Genomic DNA, 14,705 nt, shown 5'->3' with positions numbered 1-14,705 from the left:
CCATCTAGAATTTATTTCAAATTTTATTACCATTGCTATTACTGACTTTCTGCTGTTTATATTTTGTAGTTGTGGGGTCAATAAGTGCCCAGCAAGGTGTCCAATACCACACACACTCTACAAATTTTCTGAAATTTCTACTTCTGTTTGTGAAATGTTCATTCTTCATAATCATGTCTCGTTATTCCTGATTGTACATAAAAGTGTTTTCCAGCCCTTTGCCCAAAGGACTCGTGGTGCCTGTGACCTTTGAAAAGGAAACTTTTGTGATCAAAAGCCCTGTCTGAGGATCAGGTCAGGCCAACATGGTAGAACAATTAAAGCATTAATGAACTGGCAGAGTGCTCATCTGAGGTCAGGATGGCAGCATCCAGAGCTGCCACTCAAAGAACTGCTCTGATCCCAATCTGAGTTACTTAACCCTGAGGTGATTTTACAGCACTGCATAAATGGAATAACTTTTACAGTTCCTGGGAGTGAAGAGGAACAAACATTCTAGGAAGCACAGGAGCACAAGCTTTCTGTGAAGCATCACATACAAAGCCCAGCAGAAAATGAGCAAAATAAAAGCCAGTTGTCCATTAAATGCTCAAAAGAAAGAGCAGAGCTTAATGACCTCCCTTTGGAACTCCTGGGCTTGGGGAAAACTGCAAAGAAGCCCTCAGAGTCAGCACTGACTCTTTTGTGCACTTTGGCTATTTCATCTTGATAAAGGAGATAAATTTCCTCCCAGGCAGAGTTTGGTTTTATGACAGAAAACTTACCACCAAAATCATTTACTGAGAAGTTTCTTTTAGTTTATAAGATTTTCTGGGCTCCTGTGTTCAGGTTATAATAGAACAGTGCCAAAACAGATGGCTCAAATACTTTCTGGATCACTGGCTTGTAACTCCATTTTGGGGGTCTGAATTTTCATCCCAATTTAGAAATGGAAAGACTAAACTTCTGTCAAGAAATCAAAACTTTTTCTTTCCCATCTGTAGTTGGAGAGGGTCTTATTCCAGCAATAGTGATATTCTTAGCATGGCATAAATAAAGGAGAAGAAGAAATAAGCCACTTTATTCTGTCTTCAAGACTTTGCCTTTGGATTCATTTCATCTACCAGTAAATGTCAAGGTAAAAATCCTTAGTTATGTTTTCCATTAGGAAGCAGAAAACATGGATAAACAGAAATGAATGAAAACAGAAAATGAGCCTAAAGAGAAATAAAAAGGATGCACTGCCTTTTATCATTACCTCTCTTAAATTACCTTTCCTGAGTCTCCATTTATGGAACTGATGTGTGGGTTTTGTTAGAGCTGCCCAGCTCAGAGGAATTAATCTGTTGACACAGAGCTCCGATAATAACAAAAAAGTCCTTGACAAATAATTGTGTACTTTGCTCAATACAGCACTTAGGCTCTTTTCTAGGAAAACTCACTTTGCAGTGGAGTGAGAACCTTCTTCCTCTGAAACACTGCGATCTCTCTGAGGAACAAACACCAGAGGCTTCCTCTTCTCTACCTGTAAATCAGGCTCAGGCTGGTAGCCACTAGAACTGCATGGTTTCTCTCCAGCTGAGAAAACAGCTCCATTTTCATCTCCAAGCCTTCAGCTCCTGCAGGCTGTGTGCAGCAGCCTGTCCCCTGCTTGATTCCCAGACTGTGTCCTCTCTCCTGAGCAAACTCCCCCATCATCCCCAGAGCTGTGCTCTCAGGCCCAGCAGGGACAGACAGACAATTAAAACCCCATCTGATTATGCACTGAAACCTGATCAGACCCCTCTGAGTGCTGCTAAAAGGCCCTACTGAGCCAAGTGTCTTTTTCTGAAATTTGTTGTTCTTTTTTTAAAGAAATCATTGAAATTGAATATGCTGAGATGTGCTTCTAGAAGGCAAAACCAGAAATAAGTATTTTTCACGTTTTCCCATTTTCATCTTCTCCCTTGGATTTTTTTCCTCGCATTGTAGGGGTGACCCTAATCCAAGCCTTAAAGATCTCTCAGAGAAACCTTAATAGAGACAAAATGTTGGTGCCTCAAAACATTTTTAAGCTTCCACAGACTGTACTGTCACAGAACCTCTGTCGACACAGCCCCATTCACTTCACTGAAGCTCACATGGGATATCCTGGGGAATCTGAAGATCAGGTGGAAGATTTGTGTGGACAGCTGGTTCAAGTCCAAGCCCTATTAGTCCAAAAACACTCATTTAAAATATGTCAGATGAACTGCTGTTGAAAAGTTTCCATTTCTTTCCAGTGAATATAAATAGATCTTGGGATAACCAACTGCTTAATCTAACAAGAAATTATGCCAACCCAACTCAGTTCCTTATGCTCTTGCTCTTCTTATCCTCACTCTGGGATGGAATTGATTCATAGCCAAGGCCAAGTCACTTGGCTTTTCTCTCTTAGATACTAAATCTAGAATGGGGGAGAATCAGTTATTCCTTTTCCTGGAGAAACTGGGATGAAGCCAGCAGCAGGAGCTGTGTGTGGAACACGGCTGCACTCATGTCCTGTCCTGCTGCAGCAACAGCTGGGCAGAGAAACTGATGGAAAAGTGGAAAACCAAGCATTGAAGGAGCTTCACACATTCTAAAGAAGATTCTAAAGCCAGAAGGAGCTATGAATTATTTTTCTAACCTCCTCTTACGCACTGAAAAGGCCAGAGGATTCTCCTGACTTGATGGTCCTCTGCATACAAGCCATCACCTCTTGGGCATATACATGAGTCCCATTTTTCCAGTACCTTCCCTCCAGCTCCAGATACTCTCCTTCCACCTGTCCCATTCACCAGCCTTTTAAAAAAAAAAATAACACAATTTTGTGGTTTGCAGAACTGATTCTCTGATTCTCTGGTTACCAGAACTGGTAAAAGAACACTACAAGAATAATGGAAGAAGCAGAGTGAAATTCACTCTGAAGTTCAGACTGAGATTACTCGGGAGGAGGATTCAGTTTGAGTGGCCAATGCTGCTGTTAGCTTCTCCTAGAAAATGTAATTAGAAATTATGTCCTGGCAGGCTTTTCTCAGACACCTGGGCAGTTTGTTAAAAGTCAGCACTGCCTTCCTGGTGCTCTTGCAGAGAGCTGAGGTTTCTCACCTGGCGTTACATGTGGCATTTGTGCCACAGGTGCCAGTGCCACTCTCAGATTTTGGGGATGCAGGGGTTCCTCAGGTGCTCCTGTGCTCTGGGCTTGGGCAGAATTAATAACTGGGAGAATAAATACAATAATAAATAACAATAATAAATACAAAATAAATAAATATAAATAATAATAAATACAAAAATAAATAACTGGGAGAATTAAAAACAGGCTTTTATAGAATGAGAGTGTTTCTGACTAAATAACTCCCAGAATTTTCAGCTAGCAATTCTTCTGGACTGATGAATCACGACTATGCAACTGAATTTCAGAAAAGGCCAGAATCCCTAATTTTCTGATGCAGGCTGTGGCAATTTGAATTTCCAGTTCAGATGGCAGGATGCTGTCACATTGAGGAAGGACTCATGAAACTTGAAATGCCTTCTTCAGCCCAGTTCATTATGATAATGCCATGTAATGAGTCTGACTGATATTTGGAATTAGCTCTTACCTAAGTGTCTATAATTCAGTCTGGCACTTCTCATTGCAATTGCAAAACTGGCACGTTTTGGATTGGTGCCTCTTTTGCATCCTCGGTAGAAATAACCCAAACATGGCCCTGAGCTGATGGAGAACCTCAAGATTTAGCAGCAGAATTTCAAAGGGGAAAGTTTTCTTTCTGTGGGTGAAGGCCACTCCATTCATTTCTCTTTGTGTTACTGAAGAGCAGTGCAGTCACCAGTGTGGGGAGTTTAAGATTCAGCTCAAACCAAGATACGGAGCTGGTTTTGTCTCTGATAAATAAAGTGTGAACCCGTCGACTTCAAGCTCTTAATATGACAAAAACAATTCTGAGTAGAACAAACACACAGGCTGCACTGTTTTATTTATTTCTTGTACTCCCCAGGGCTAAGGAAATTATTTCCACAAATGTTTTAGCTGGTGGAACGGTGTTTTTGCATCTCAGGTAGCGTGTTTGCACAATTCCCAGTGCTGCCAGTCTCCCAGTGCCTGCTCAGGTGTTTTGTTGCTCCATTTGCTCTGAGCCATGCAACAGGGAATGCTCTGATGGATGCCATGAGATGTAAACATTGAAATACACCCCATAGCATGGAGGGGAAAAGGAGCACATTTGTCAGCTCTACTGTAGTGTTTGTAAATATTCAGATGTCAGTCACAGAATTGTTCTGTTCATGGGCTGAAAAATGCCCTGGAATTGTGTGTGAGGTAAATATTTTCTGTGCTGGGACCCCATCAGTTGTGTAGTTCTGACAGCTTTGGGACAGACCCATGTCTTGTAAGCTGCCCTACTTTGTGCTCTGAAAGCAGCTCCAAAGAGTTTTGCTCCTAAAAGTCAAATTCTTCCACTGATCAGTCTACAAATCAATCTTCTCTTCAGTTTGGTGGGCTTTTTAAAATCTCCTTAATTTTTGCACTATGCAAGAAAAGCACTAGCAGATGCTACAACAATAATCAGAGCAAATATCAATTCTCAGTGGTGAGGCTGCAGCACAAATAATAATTACCCAGCTCAGCAGATTGAAAAGGGAGTGGCAAATCCATCAATCTCACCTTTAGTTCCTGATTGCACCCAGAAAAGGAGAAAAGGGAGTAAAAATAAGCTCCTTGTTAGGGCAGTAATGATGTACTCCATTTTCACTGCTGTTTTGGAAACAGTAAAAGCTGTTGGATGTTTGCTGTATAATCTGGTATCTCTAGTAAACTTCTGAGTCTGTTGCAATCAATGGCAAAGCCAAAAGGCTGTTTTCAGTCAGACTGAAACTAAAATGTGCCTTTTAGGGTGTATCACATCCTGTCAGCTATTATTTTAATGACTGGTTGCATTTTTTTCCTTTCTCTCTCTTCTTTTCCAGATAAATTTTGTATTTCTATTTAACATAGTTAGGATTTTAATGACAAAGCTGAGAGCTTCAACCACTTCAGAAACAATCCAGTACAGGTAAGTCAGCTTTGATTCCTGCTGTTCTGATGCTAACTTAGCTCTGCCTTGATTGTCCTGTCCTTGGCACATCTTTATTTTTCCAGGTGCCACTGTTGATGGAGATCATAAATTAGGCCCACAGTATTTATCTATGCAGGCTCTCCAGAAAAACCTGTTTGCATTTTTTCTGTCTACTCCATTTCCCTTCAGCCCCCAGCACACACATGGAGCCCCCTCTTTTCCATGGAATCTGAAGGATTTGATCTCGTGTGAAGACAAATTTATCAATTTCTATATGTACTCAAGTGTATATTTAGTAAGTGCTGCATCCAGCTCTGGGGTCCCCAGCACAGGGAGCACCTGGAGCTGCTGGAGCCAGGCCAGAGGAGGCACCAGGATGATCAGAGGGATGGAGCAGCTCTGCTGGGGGGAGAGGATGGGAGAGCTGGGATTGTTCAGCCTGGAAAAGGCTTTGGGGTGACCTAATTTTGACCTGAAGGGAGCCTGCAAAGAGACGGAGAGAGACCATTTACAAGGGGCTGGAGTGACAAGGGGAAATGGCTTCAAACTGACAGAGAGTTGGTTTGGATGGATATTAGGAAGAAATTCTTCCTTGTGAGGATTGACAGGCCCTGGCACAGGTGCCCAGAGAAGCTGTGGCTGCCCCTGCATTCCTGGAAGTGTCCAAGGCCAGGTTGGACAGGGTTTGGAGCAGCCTGGGATAGTGGAAGATGTCCCTGTCATGGCAGGGGGCTGGAATCCATTCTGGGATTCTGTGATTAATGTGTGCATACAGGTATTTAATGCTCCATTTCAAATGTGGGGCAGGGGAATGAGGGGTGATTGTGCTCCTTCCTTTCAGCTGGTGCCATAATTAGTGTGGCCACTCACTGGATCACATCACAGAACTGATCCTCAGCTAATCACTACCTTTATTGGGGTTTGGCTTCTCAGGTAAATCAGTTCCCATACCCAGCATAACCCCACACGTACTGGGATGGCAGAAAGGAAAAGTCAGGAGGGAAGGTGGCCTGGCCCCTTCAGCCACCACTTAGATCAGCATCAACAGTCTAAAAGTGAATTCTCAGACACCAGGAGATGCTGAGTGCCCTTGTCATTTGCAGTGTCTTGAAAGATATTTGGAGGAGTTATGGATTAACAGGTCCTTGCAGTAGGAAATGGCATGGGTTTAGTGGAGTGAGAGCAGTCACTTCAACTTATTTCTGGATAAAATCTCAGCATATCAAGCTGAGTTGCATCTTGATGTCCTCAAATCAGGCTGCTCTTGACTTTGGAGGCAGTTTTGCTGCAGTAATAGTCTTTCTTGTTTTGCCTGATTCCTTCCTTTTACTCCTGTCAGGATTTTGCTAGTGAAGTTAGTGCAGTGATCTGACATTCAGATCCTTCTCTGCACATTTCCTGAGAAATCAATGGGAAAATACCCCTTTTTATTGCTCAAACCTCATGCCATAAAACTAAAACTGGCCTGAAAAAGCCCTGATTCAAACCTCAGCACATTGTCATCCCTTCTGCAGCTTGCAGGGGGGCATTAGAGACATCAAAGTGAATCAATCTACAGCAACTGCCATTGTTCTTGAACAGATGACAATGATCTTATCCTTGCAGGCTCTGTGAGAGAATTGTCTTTTCAGAGCCTAAATGGAAACCTTTACAATTCCAGCAAAGCCTGGGGCAAGCTCTAAAGCAGAGCAGTGCAACCCTTTGCTAAGCAGGTATTAAACTGTGTGCATTAAGGCTGTCACTTTATCATGACACTGGCAGTGGTTTTGTGCTCCCCTGCCTGTCTTTATCTACTTGTTATGGCATTATTCAGAGATTTATACAGACTTAGCCAAATTTCAGCCTCTGTGCTTGCACAGTGCCTAGTACAATGACATGCAGCTCTCAGCTGAAATCCCAAAACGCTGTTACAGCACCAACAATAAGGATTAGCCCCAAATAATTCTGTTAATCACTGATGCTTCCTCATTCACCACCTGCTTTGTGATTTGTGATTCCTAAGACAACTCTGAGCAGTTGAGTTGGGTGGACAGGTGTTGCAGAAAGTGTTTACACTGCAGATAAAATCAAATTATGGGTGCAGAGCGGGTCTCAACTGAGCTGGACACTGATCACATCTCTCTGAGGTGTAAGAAATCACTCACCAAACCTGCACATCCCAAGGGTTTGAGTGATGGGAGAGAAAAGAAGGAAGAGAGTGAAAGAGGGATATAAATAAGATTCCCATTCACCTCATGGAGTTCAGAGTGTGGGGGGAACAGCAGGATTCAGAGGCTGTCCCAGGACACTTTCCCCAGGTGGACAGGCACAGATGGGGAGGCTGGCACTCTTTCCATGCTCCTTTCCACTTCCAACACGGTTGTTGTTCCCTGTGTTCACTTGTTTTCTGTTCCCTGCCCACAGGAAGGCAGTCAAGGCCACCTTGGTTCTGCTGCCTCTGCTTGGCATCACCTACATGCTTTTCTTTGTCAACCCTGGCGAGGATGACATTTCCCAGATTGTTTTCATCTATTTCAATTCCTTCCTTCAGTCTTTTCAGGTAAGAGAACAAGCTTACAAGCTGTATCAGCTGAAAGGATCCTCGGTGCTTTTCAGCCATTAAGCTTCAGGCAATGAAGTCTGTGATAGAAATATTAGCTGCAAATAGCTCAGCTGAGTTCACACACACATAATAGATGTACAAGTGTGTCATGTGGAGTGGAAAATCCTCTCAGGTGTGGACTGGAGGGATTCATTTTCCCTAACTCAGCACTGTGTTCAGCTCCTCACATAAAATCAATGGAGTGATAGAAGATGTTTCAATCCCCATCCCGAGGTGTCTCTCTCTTCCCAGAGCACACAGTGGGCTGAGACTTGGACTCAATGCTGCTAAACCAAAGGGAAACAGCTCCTACCTGTTGGGCTTGCTGTTCTATTCAGGTTGTAACAGTCTCCAGAGAAGTTTATGTGATGTTCTGTGCAGCCAACAGGCCAATTTTTAATTAATATTAGAAGTTATGTAATGCAGTGATTTTTTAAGGGATGTTAGGAATTTATTTTAATTCTTTTCTGATTCAGAAAAAAAAAGACATGGTAAGTATAAATTTAGAACCAATTGGTTAAGAAGATAGTTAAAGCAAACAATCCCATAGGAAAACAACAAAACATTAACCAGCTGCTTTCAGAGAAATTCCTAATATTTTGCCTTCAAAGATCATTCATCTTTCAAGGGATGGATTGCTGAAAAAACTTTTGGTAGAACTCTGGAATTTAACTGGGAGGAAAGGGACAGTTTCAGACACACTTGAGCTGTGTTTCCCAGCCTGCTGTGGTGCCATCAGCCCCATCTCCTCCCTCCCCTGAATTTACCTGGAGCTCTGGCAGGATGGGAAAGGCAGTGGAAAGTGAGAAATTGCCCCAACTCCCTGAATCTGACACAAACCCAAAAGCAACTGAAGATCCTGAAGGATCTTTAGCCCAGGTGTGTCCTGCAGCTTTACCTCTTGAACTAAGGTGGGAATGTGTTTGACATTGATGTTTTTACCTCCTGTGTGCAGGAACAAGTGCTCTGATACCCAGGATATCAATACAAACATACAGCTGGCCAAATCTACAGCTGCATTACTGTTTTTGCTGAGTGCTCCCCACCAGAAATTACAGATGAATATCCAAAATAAAAAATGTCCCTTTTAACCTGTGGAAAAGGAACCTTAGCCTTTACCTGTGAAGTAATTCCACGCTTTTCATTCCCTAAAATTGGCTGTATTTTTTATCTGCTGTTACTGCTGTGTCTAAAGAAAATGCTGCATTGCTCATTAATTCTCTGAAGCTGTGTATAAGAAAGAAAGCCCAGGGAGTCTCTCTTTAATGGTGATAATAACTACAGCCCTAAAAACAAAATAGGCAGAGTTCCACCCAGAAGAATTCCAACCTCTTCAGTCATTACAGGGCTTTAGTCACTGCTGTCAGCAGGGCCCACAGAGCCTTTGAGCTCAGGTGAATTTAAGCAATCTGATGATGCACTTGGCCTCATGAGACCAGCTGAAGCCATTTAACACCTCCTGTGGGTGCCTGGGATCTTCCCCCAGAGCTGGCAGCCTTGGGACAGCTCCTCTGAGGGGTCTCAGAAATTGGATACTGCAGAGATGTTTTAGCCCAGCTGCAGGGACAATCCCCTCTGTCAGTGGAAGTGTTAAAATATTTACCTAATAATTGTTTTCTCTTCTTTCCAGGGTTTCTTTGTGTCAGTATTTTACTGCTTCTTGAATGGTGAGGTAAGTAATTCCCCCTGGGGAGGTGGAATTTCTTTGGGTGCCTGATTACAAGGGCCTGAGATGTTTTTACAGGGGGTCACAGTCCCATCAGTCTCTTGTAAAAAGCTCTTAATGTGCTCCTGAATTTCCCAGCCTTTGTCCTCAAAACTTTATCAATTTCAGATTATTACTTGTGAGGTTAGGGCAGAGGGAAAGAAGTTTTGTTAGATTATAAAATTTGTGTTCTTCATCTCAAGTCTTCTTTGAAGTTTCTCATTAATTAAATTTATTATTTTTGTGTATAGCTAATTACTTCTGAGCTGGACTCTTGTTTAGGATATGCTGCAGGGGACCCATTTTTATAGTGCCATGCTGAGTTGAGTGAGTTTGGGTCTCTATCTCTGGGTGATCAGTTGCATTCAGAAAAGAGGATTGAAAACAGATTAAATCAGAATTAATATAGGCTACTCAAGCAAGAAATGCTTCACTAATTTCTCTCAGTGTTTACTTCCACCCCAAGGTGTGAGAGTTAAATCTTTCCCCTGCTTACATTGTCACTGTCTCGTTTACCTGCATTAAAGTGTGTTGTCCTTGTCCTGCTAAAATTTCAGTCTCTGTGAAAATTAATTCCATATTTCATTATTCCTGCTGTATTGGTATAAACTTTGTGCTGCTTCTTAATTTCATTGCAGGCTATGAGAAAGAATAGGTATGTCTTCAAAGCAATATTATTTTATTTTATTTTTAAAATTCTATTTCTTTTGTCTTCTTTTACATTAGTAACTTCCCTCTTCCTCATTCATTCTGAGGTGATGTTAGCAAGAAGCAACTCAGTTTTCTCACGTTAAGCACACATACCACTTTTGTACCTTGGCAGCAGAGCTCTCAGTTCTCTTTCCAACTTTCCTTCCAGAAATTGTCACCATTCCATTTCCCTCTTAAAAAAAGTGGAGTTTAAATCTTCCTCCAAAATACGAATGCCTGTTGAGCTACATTTACCTCAGGCTGTGTCAGGGCAAGGCTCTTCCCCCAGAGGGTGCTGGCACTGCCCAGGCTCCCCAGGGAATGGGCACATTCCCAAGGCTGCCAGAGCTCCAGGAGTGTTTGAACACCACTCCCAGGGATGTTCAGGGTGGGATTTTTGGGATGTCCATGCAGGAGTTGGACTGGATGATCCTTGTGGGTCCCTTCCAACTCAGGTTATTCTGTGACTCGTCACATTCATCAGGCCTGCACTGTTAAAGCAGAAGGAGAATCTTCCTGTAAACAGTGGCTTTTTTAATGTCTTTTTTCCTTTTTTTTTTTTTTTTCCACTGGTGTCCCAGTGAGGGTCAGGAACTGGAACTCAGGCCATGTGATCTCACAGCCAGTCAGGACTTTCTGTCACCCCACTTCCATTCTGTGGCACTCAGACTTGGAGCTGTTGGCTGTTCACAGCAGGTTTTCGCCCTTTTGGCTGTTCGGGCATTCTTTCAGCTCTTTCTACTGAGAGAAATTTCCAAATATCCCCTTCCCTTCAGCAGTCTGAAGCTGCCTGTCCAAAGCCATGAGCCAACTTCTCATCTCTTGTAGCTTTGATGAGTTCAAACATAATCGAGCCTGTCAAAGGATTATTCACCTCATGCACTTCTAGGCCTTGATAACAATCTACTGGGAAACCTGGAATGATTCCAGAACAGATTTTCCTGCTGTATCACACTGCTGTCACAGTGGGAATGGGCATTTCTGAGGGAGTCAGTCCAAGGTTGAGACACCCAGCTTGGGATGTTGATTCATTTCCCTAAACTCAGATTATCTGGTGCTGCTGGGGAGGCTGCAGCGATCTGAGGCATCCACGTTAGCATTACCAGCTGTTCCAGGATCTGGAGAACATTCACATCTGGTTGGGAATTGGGAAAACCAAGTGGGATTCAATGGGGCTACTCAAATGGCTCTGTGTCAGTAATCCAACCAGTCAATACAACCTTTTTGCTTTTTAAGCTTTTCATCAATTCAGTCTACAACAGGCATCTCCCTCTGCTCACCTGAGCAGCTCCAATCTTTGCTGGCAGTCTGGGCTCTCCACTGCATGCTCTCTGCCATGTGGGCACCCACAAAAGCTGAATTTGGGAGGGAAATCTTCCTTGTAGCATTTTTTGACATCTAATGTGCACCTTCCACTTGACTGACTAAACTGTGGCAACTCTCTGACTACTTCTTTGAGGATTTGGGGTGTATTTAGACTTCAAAACATTAGCCCAAACCTCCCAAATATTACAATATTGTCTATTTCAAAACTGTGGAAAAACTTTGGGCTCATCTTAATGTACTGTGAGAATGGCTTTTTGTAGTATCATAAAGCTTTTAAAGGATAAAATTTCCTGTTCTGTTCTAGCCTCAGCTTTGCCCAGCACCAAAGAAAGCAGCAAACTCAGTGAATTTTCAGAGCTTTTGGGGTGTTTAACCACAAATTTGCATCTTATAGTGCACTATTTTAAAAACTGAGCTGCTCCCAGCTGGGCATCCCTACTAGAAATGGTGATGAAGGCAATGCCAAGTCGATCTCCATGAGGTACCAGATTTTACTCAAAAAGGGGAAAAATAACCTGTGAGGAGCAGCCTTTCAGTAGCCTGAAAGCTTCACAGATGTCACTGAAGCCTTGTTATTATCTCTTCAGTGAGCCTGATGTTGCTGTCTCTGTGGTAGGTGTGCTGATAACTGATAACAGTCTCAGAAGGTTTTAAATACTTCAGGTTTTCCAGTTGTAGCAGAGCTGTGTTCTTTAAACACAAGTAATGGTGTTTATCAGGTTGCTCATCCCCACAGTGCCAGACTTGCTCCAAATGATGACACAAGCAAAAAGCCTGGAAAATCCATCAGTTTAAGTTTTAATAATACTCTGATCTCAGCTGCATCTCTTCCACCCCACGTTTGATATACATCCTGCTGGGTCCTTACCAACTGCCAGTGTCTGTAGCAGAGCTCAGAAATTACAGATTGCCCTCAAAAAAATAAACTCCAAAATATCTTTCATGAGATCTTCAATGAGAGCTTCGTGTCTGAGAGACTTGTCCCTTCACAATTTATGTGTTTCCTTTTGCTATGGGTCTAAAAGCTGCTGCATTTAGTGGAAGACAGAGGAAACACCATTGTGAGTTCCTGAGGTGTGAAAGAATGTCTGTAAGGATGTTCTACTCCCTAGGTAACCACATTAAAAACTCTAATTTGGGTTTCTCCTGAGGCTCAGAGTGTGATTTCACTGAGTTTTTTCACCAGGAAGTATTTCTGGGGAAGGAGAGTAACAGGAAGTAAAGGAGCAGAGGTGATGTTGTTTTCAGCAGCCACTGAGGGACTCATGTGAAGTTCCCTCCCTGTCAGGGCTGGAACTGGATGCAGCCTTTGCACAGTTGTGCTGGATTTTAATGTTCTCAGAATAAGGAGAGGCTACAATTAACCCCAGTCCTTTATGAGGAAAGGAAATTGTGCAATGAATTTACTGCCTGTATTTTAAAGTGCACATAGAGATTTTGCAGTGAGATTTGGTAAGTTTTGAGACTATTTCTCAATCTGATGTGAAAATCGCTTGGTTTGGGTACAGGGAAAGCATTAATAGCAGTTACTGGAATGAGAGAAAATGGCAGAAATATTGCTTAAGGCTACATTTGATAGAGTCACAGGAAATGGAACCACGTGTCCTAACAAACCTGCATGAACTGAAAATAAAGAGGAAAATTCTACTGGTTCTGGTAGCTTTATGCTGTACCCCTCAGTCCAGTTCCTACAATATCTGATCAGTGCAGTCTGTGTAGCTTCAAAACCTCTGTACAACTAAAACTGGGTTTAAAAATCAAAATCAGCATCTTAAAAACACTCAGGATGTGAGAGGCTGTTCCAAAGAAGAGTTTCCCAACAGAGCTGGCAAGGGTTGGACTCGATGATCCTTTTGGATCCCTTCCAAGCTGAGATATTTTGGAATTCTGGGATTCTGTTCTGGGAGGTTTCTGTCCCTTTGAGTTCTGTCTGAAGTTTGGAAAAAGAAAAAAATGGGAGTTTTTTTCTGTAACTTTTTTTCTGTAACTTCCATTGATTTAAACAAACGTACCTTGAGATCTGACCAAAAATGGCACCTTGGTTACACCTGATACCACCATAAAATGTCTTGATTTTCAGTGATTTGGCCTCACAAATGTGGCATCACTGAAGAGAAAAAGTGAAGTGATTAAATTGCAGTCCATTCAAAGAATTTCAAACGAGATGAGTTTATTTCCTTTGTTTTTGAGCAGGCATTTCACCTGGGAGTGCAGTCCTTTCCCTCATTCCCAGTGTTTCACACAGCTCCTGGACTGGCTCTGTTGGCTGCAGTGAGGGAGGCTGTGCCAGGCCCCTCAGCTGGAGATAAAAAAATCAGTAAATCAAATAACTAATCTAAGATCATCAAGTTCAACCATTCAGCACACACTGCCAAGCCCTCCACTAAACCATCTACAGTTTTTCAACACTTCCAGGGATGGGGATTCCCCCACTTTGTCAGCCCGTTTCAGTGCCGCCCTTTCAGTGAACAAATTGTGCCAAATATCCAATCTAAACCTCCTCTGCTGCAATTTGAGGCCATTGCCTCTTCTCCTGTTGCTTCTGACTTGGGAGCCCAGTCCCCCTCTGGCTGTCCCCTCCTGTCAGGGAATTGTGCAGAGCCACAAATTCCCCCTGAGCCTCCTTTTCTCCAGGCTGAGCCCCTTTCCAGCTCCCTCAGCTGCTCCTGGTGCTCCAGACACTTCCTCAGCTCTGTTCCCTTCCCTCTTTCCAACACCTTATACACAAATTATTGCAGTGAAGCCATGGAGGAGAAGCAGTTTTGATTAAAAGTTTACAGCTTTTTATGTTTCATTGCTTCTGAAAAGTTCTAAAGCAGTTTTGAATGAAGTTTGTGTGCCATGGATGGGCACAAGGGGCCGTTGGCACTTGACTCATTAATTTGTTTTGAGACTTTATGGCAAAAGAATTATATTTTTTGGACATAAAGAAACACTAGAGGGCAAAAATATGCAAATTTAATTTAATCCAAGTGGAAAAGAGCATCTCTGGATTTCCAAGAAAATTGACAATGAGAGGTTTCTGAGAATTTGAAATGTTATGAAAACTGGCATAATGAAAAATCTGTATGCATTTATGTTGAGTGCCACTTCAGAAGAGTGAGTGCAGCTTTTCACTGAACTTCTTTTTCAATCACTGCAAAACAACAAGATGCTCCTCAAAATTTTTTCAGTCAACTTACAGATCACAAGGCTGAATTTAATTTTAGGTAACACTGGATTTAAAAGAAACGGGTTTAGGATGGAGTTTTTTGGAACAAGGATAGATGGACTTTACAAGAGCATGTAGTGACAGGACAAGCAGGAATGGCTTCAAACTGAAAGAGGGCAGGTTTAGATGGGATATTGGGAAGAAATTCTTCCTTGTGAT

General features: G+C 42.5%; 1 protein-coding gene across 3 annotated transcripts in view; it reads left to right on the top strand.

Annotated features, from left to right (window-relative positions):
• Nucleotides 1–14,705, top strand: part of CRHR2 (corticotropin releasing hormone receptor 2) — a 135,923-nt gene that overhangs the window by 110,317 nt on the left and 10,901 nt on the right. For all 3 annotated transcript variants that reach the window (XM_086866698.1, XM_086866720.1, XM_086866709.1), the window contains 3 exons: nucleotides 4,945–5,030; nucleotides 7,437–7,572; nucleotides 9,245–9,286. In XM_086866698.1, the coding sequence (XP_086722824.1) occupies nucleotides 4,945–5,030; nucleotides 7,437–7,572; nucleotides 9,245–9,286 (264 nt within the window). The remainder of the gene's footprint in view (nucleotides 1–4,944; nucleotides 5,031–7,436; nucleotides 7,573–9,244; nucleotides 9,287–14,705) is intronic.

Source organism: Cyanistes caeruleus, chromosome 1 (assembly GCF_971803275.1).
Source record: "Cyanistes caeruleus chromosome 1, bCyaCae1.hap1.1, whole genome shotgun sequence".
NCBI classification, from domain to species: domain Eukaryota; kingdom Metazoa; phylum Chordata; class Aves; order Passeriformes; family Paridae; genus Cyanistes; species Cyanistes caeruleus.
This window is presented reverse-complemented; position numbering and strand designations above follow the sequence as displayed.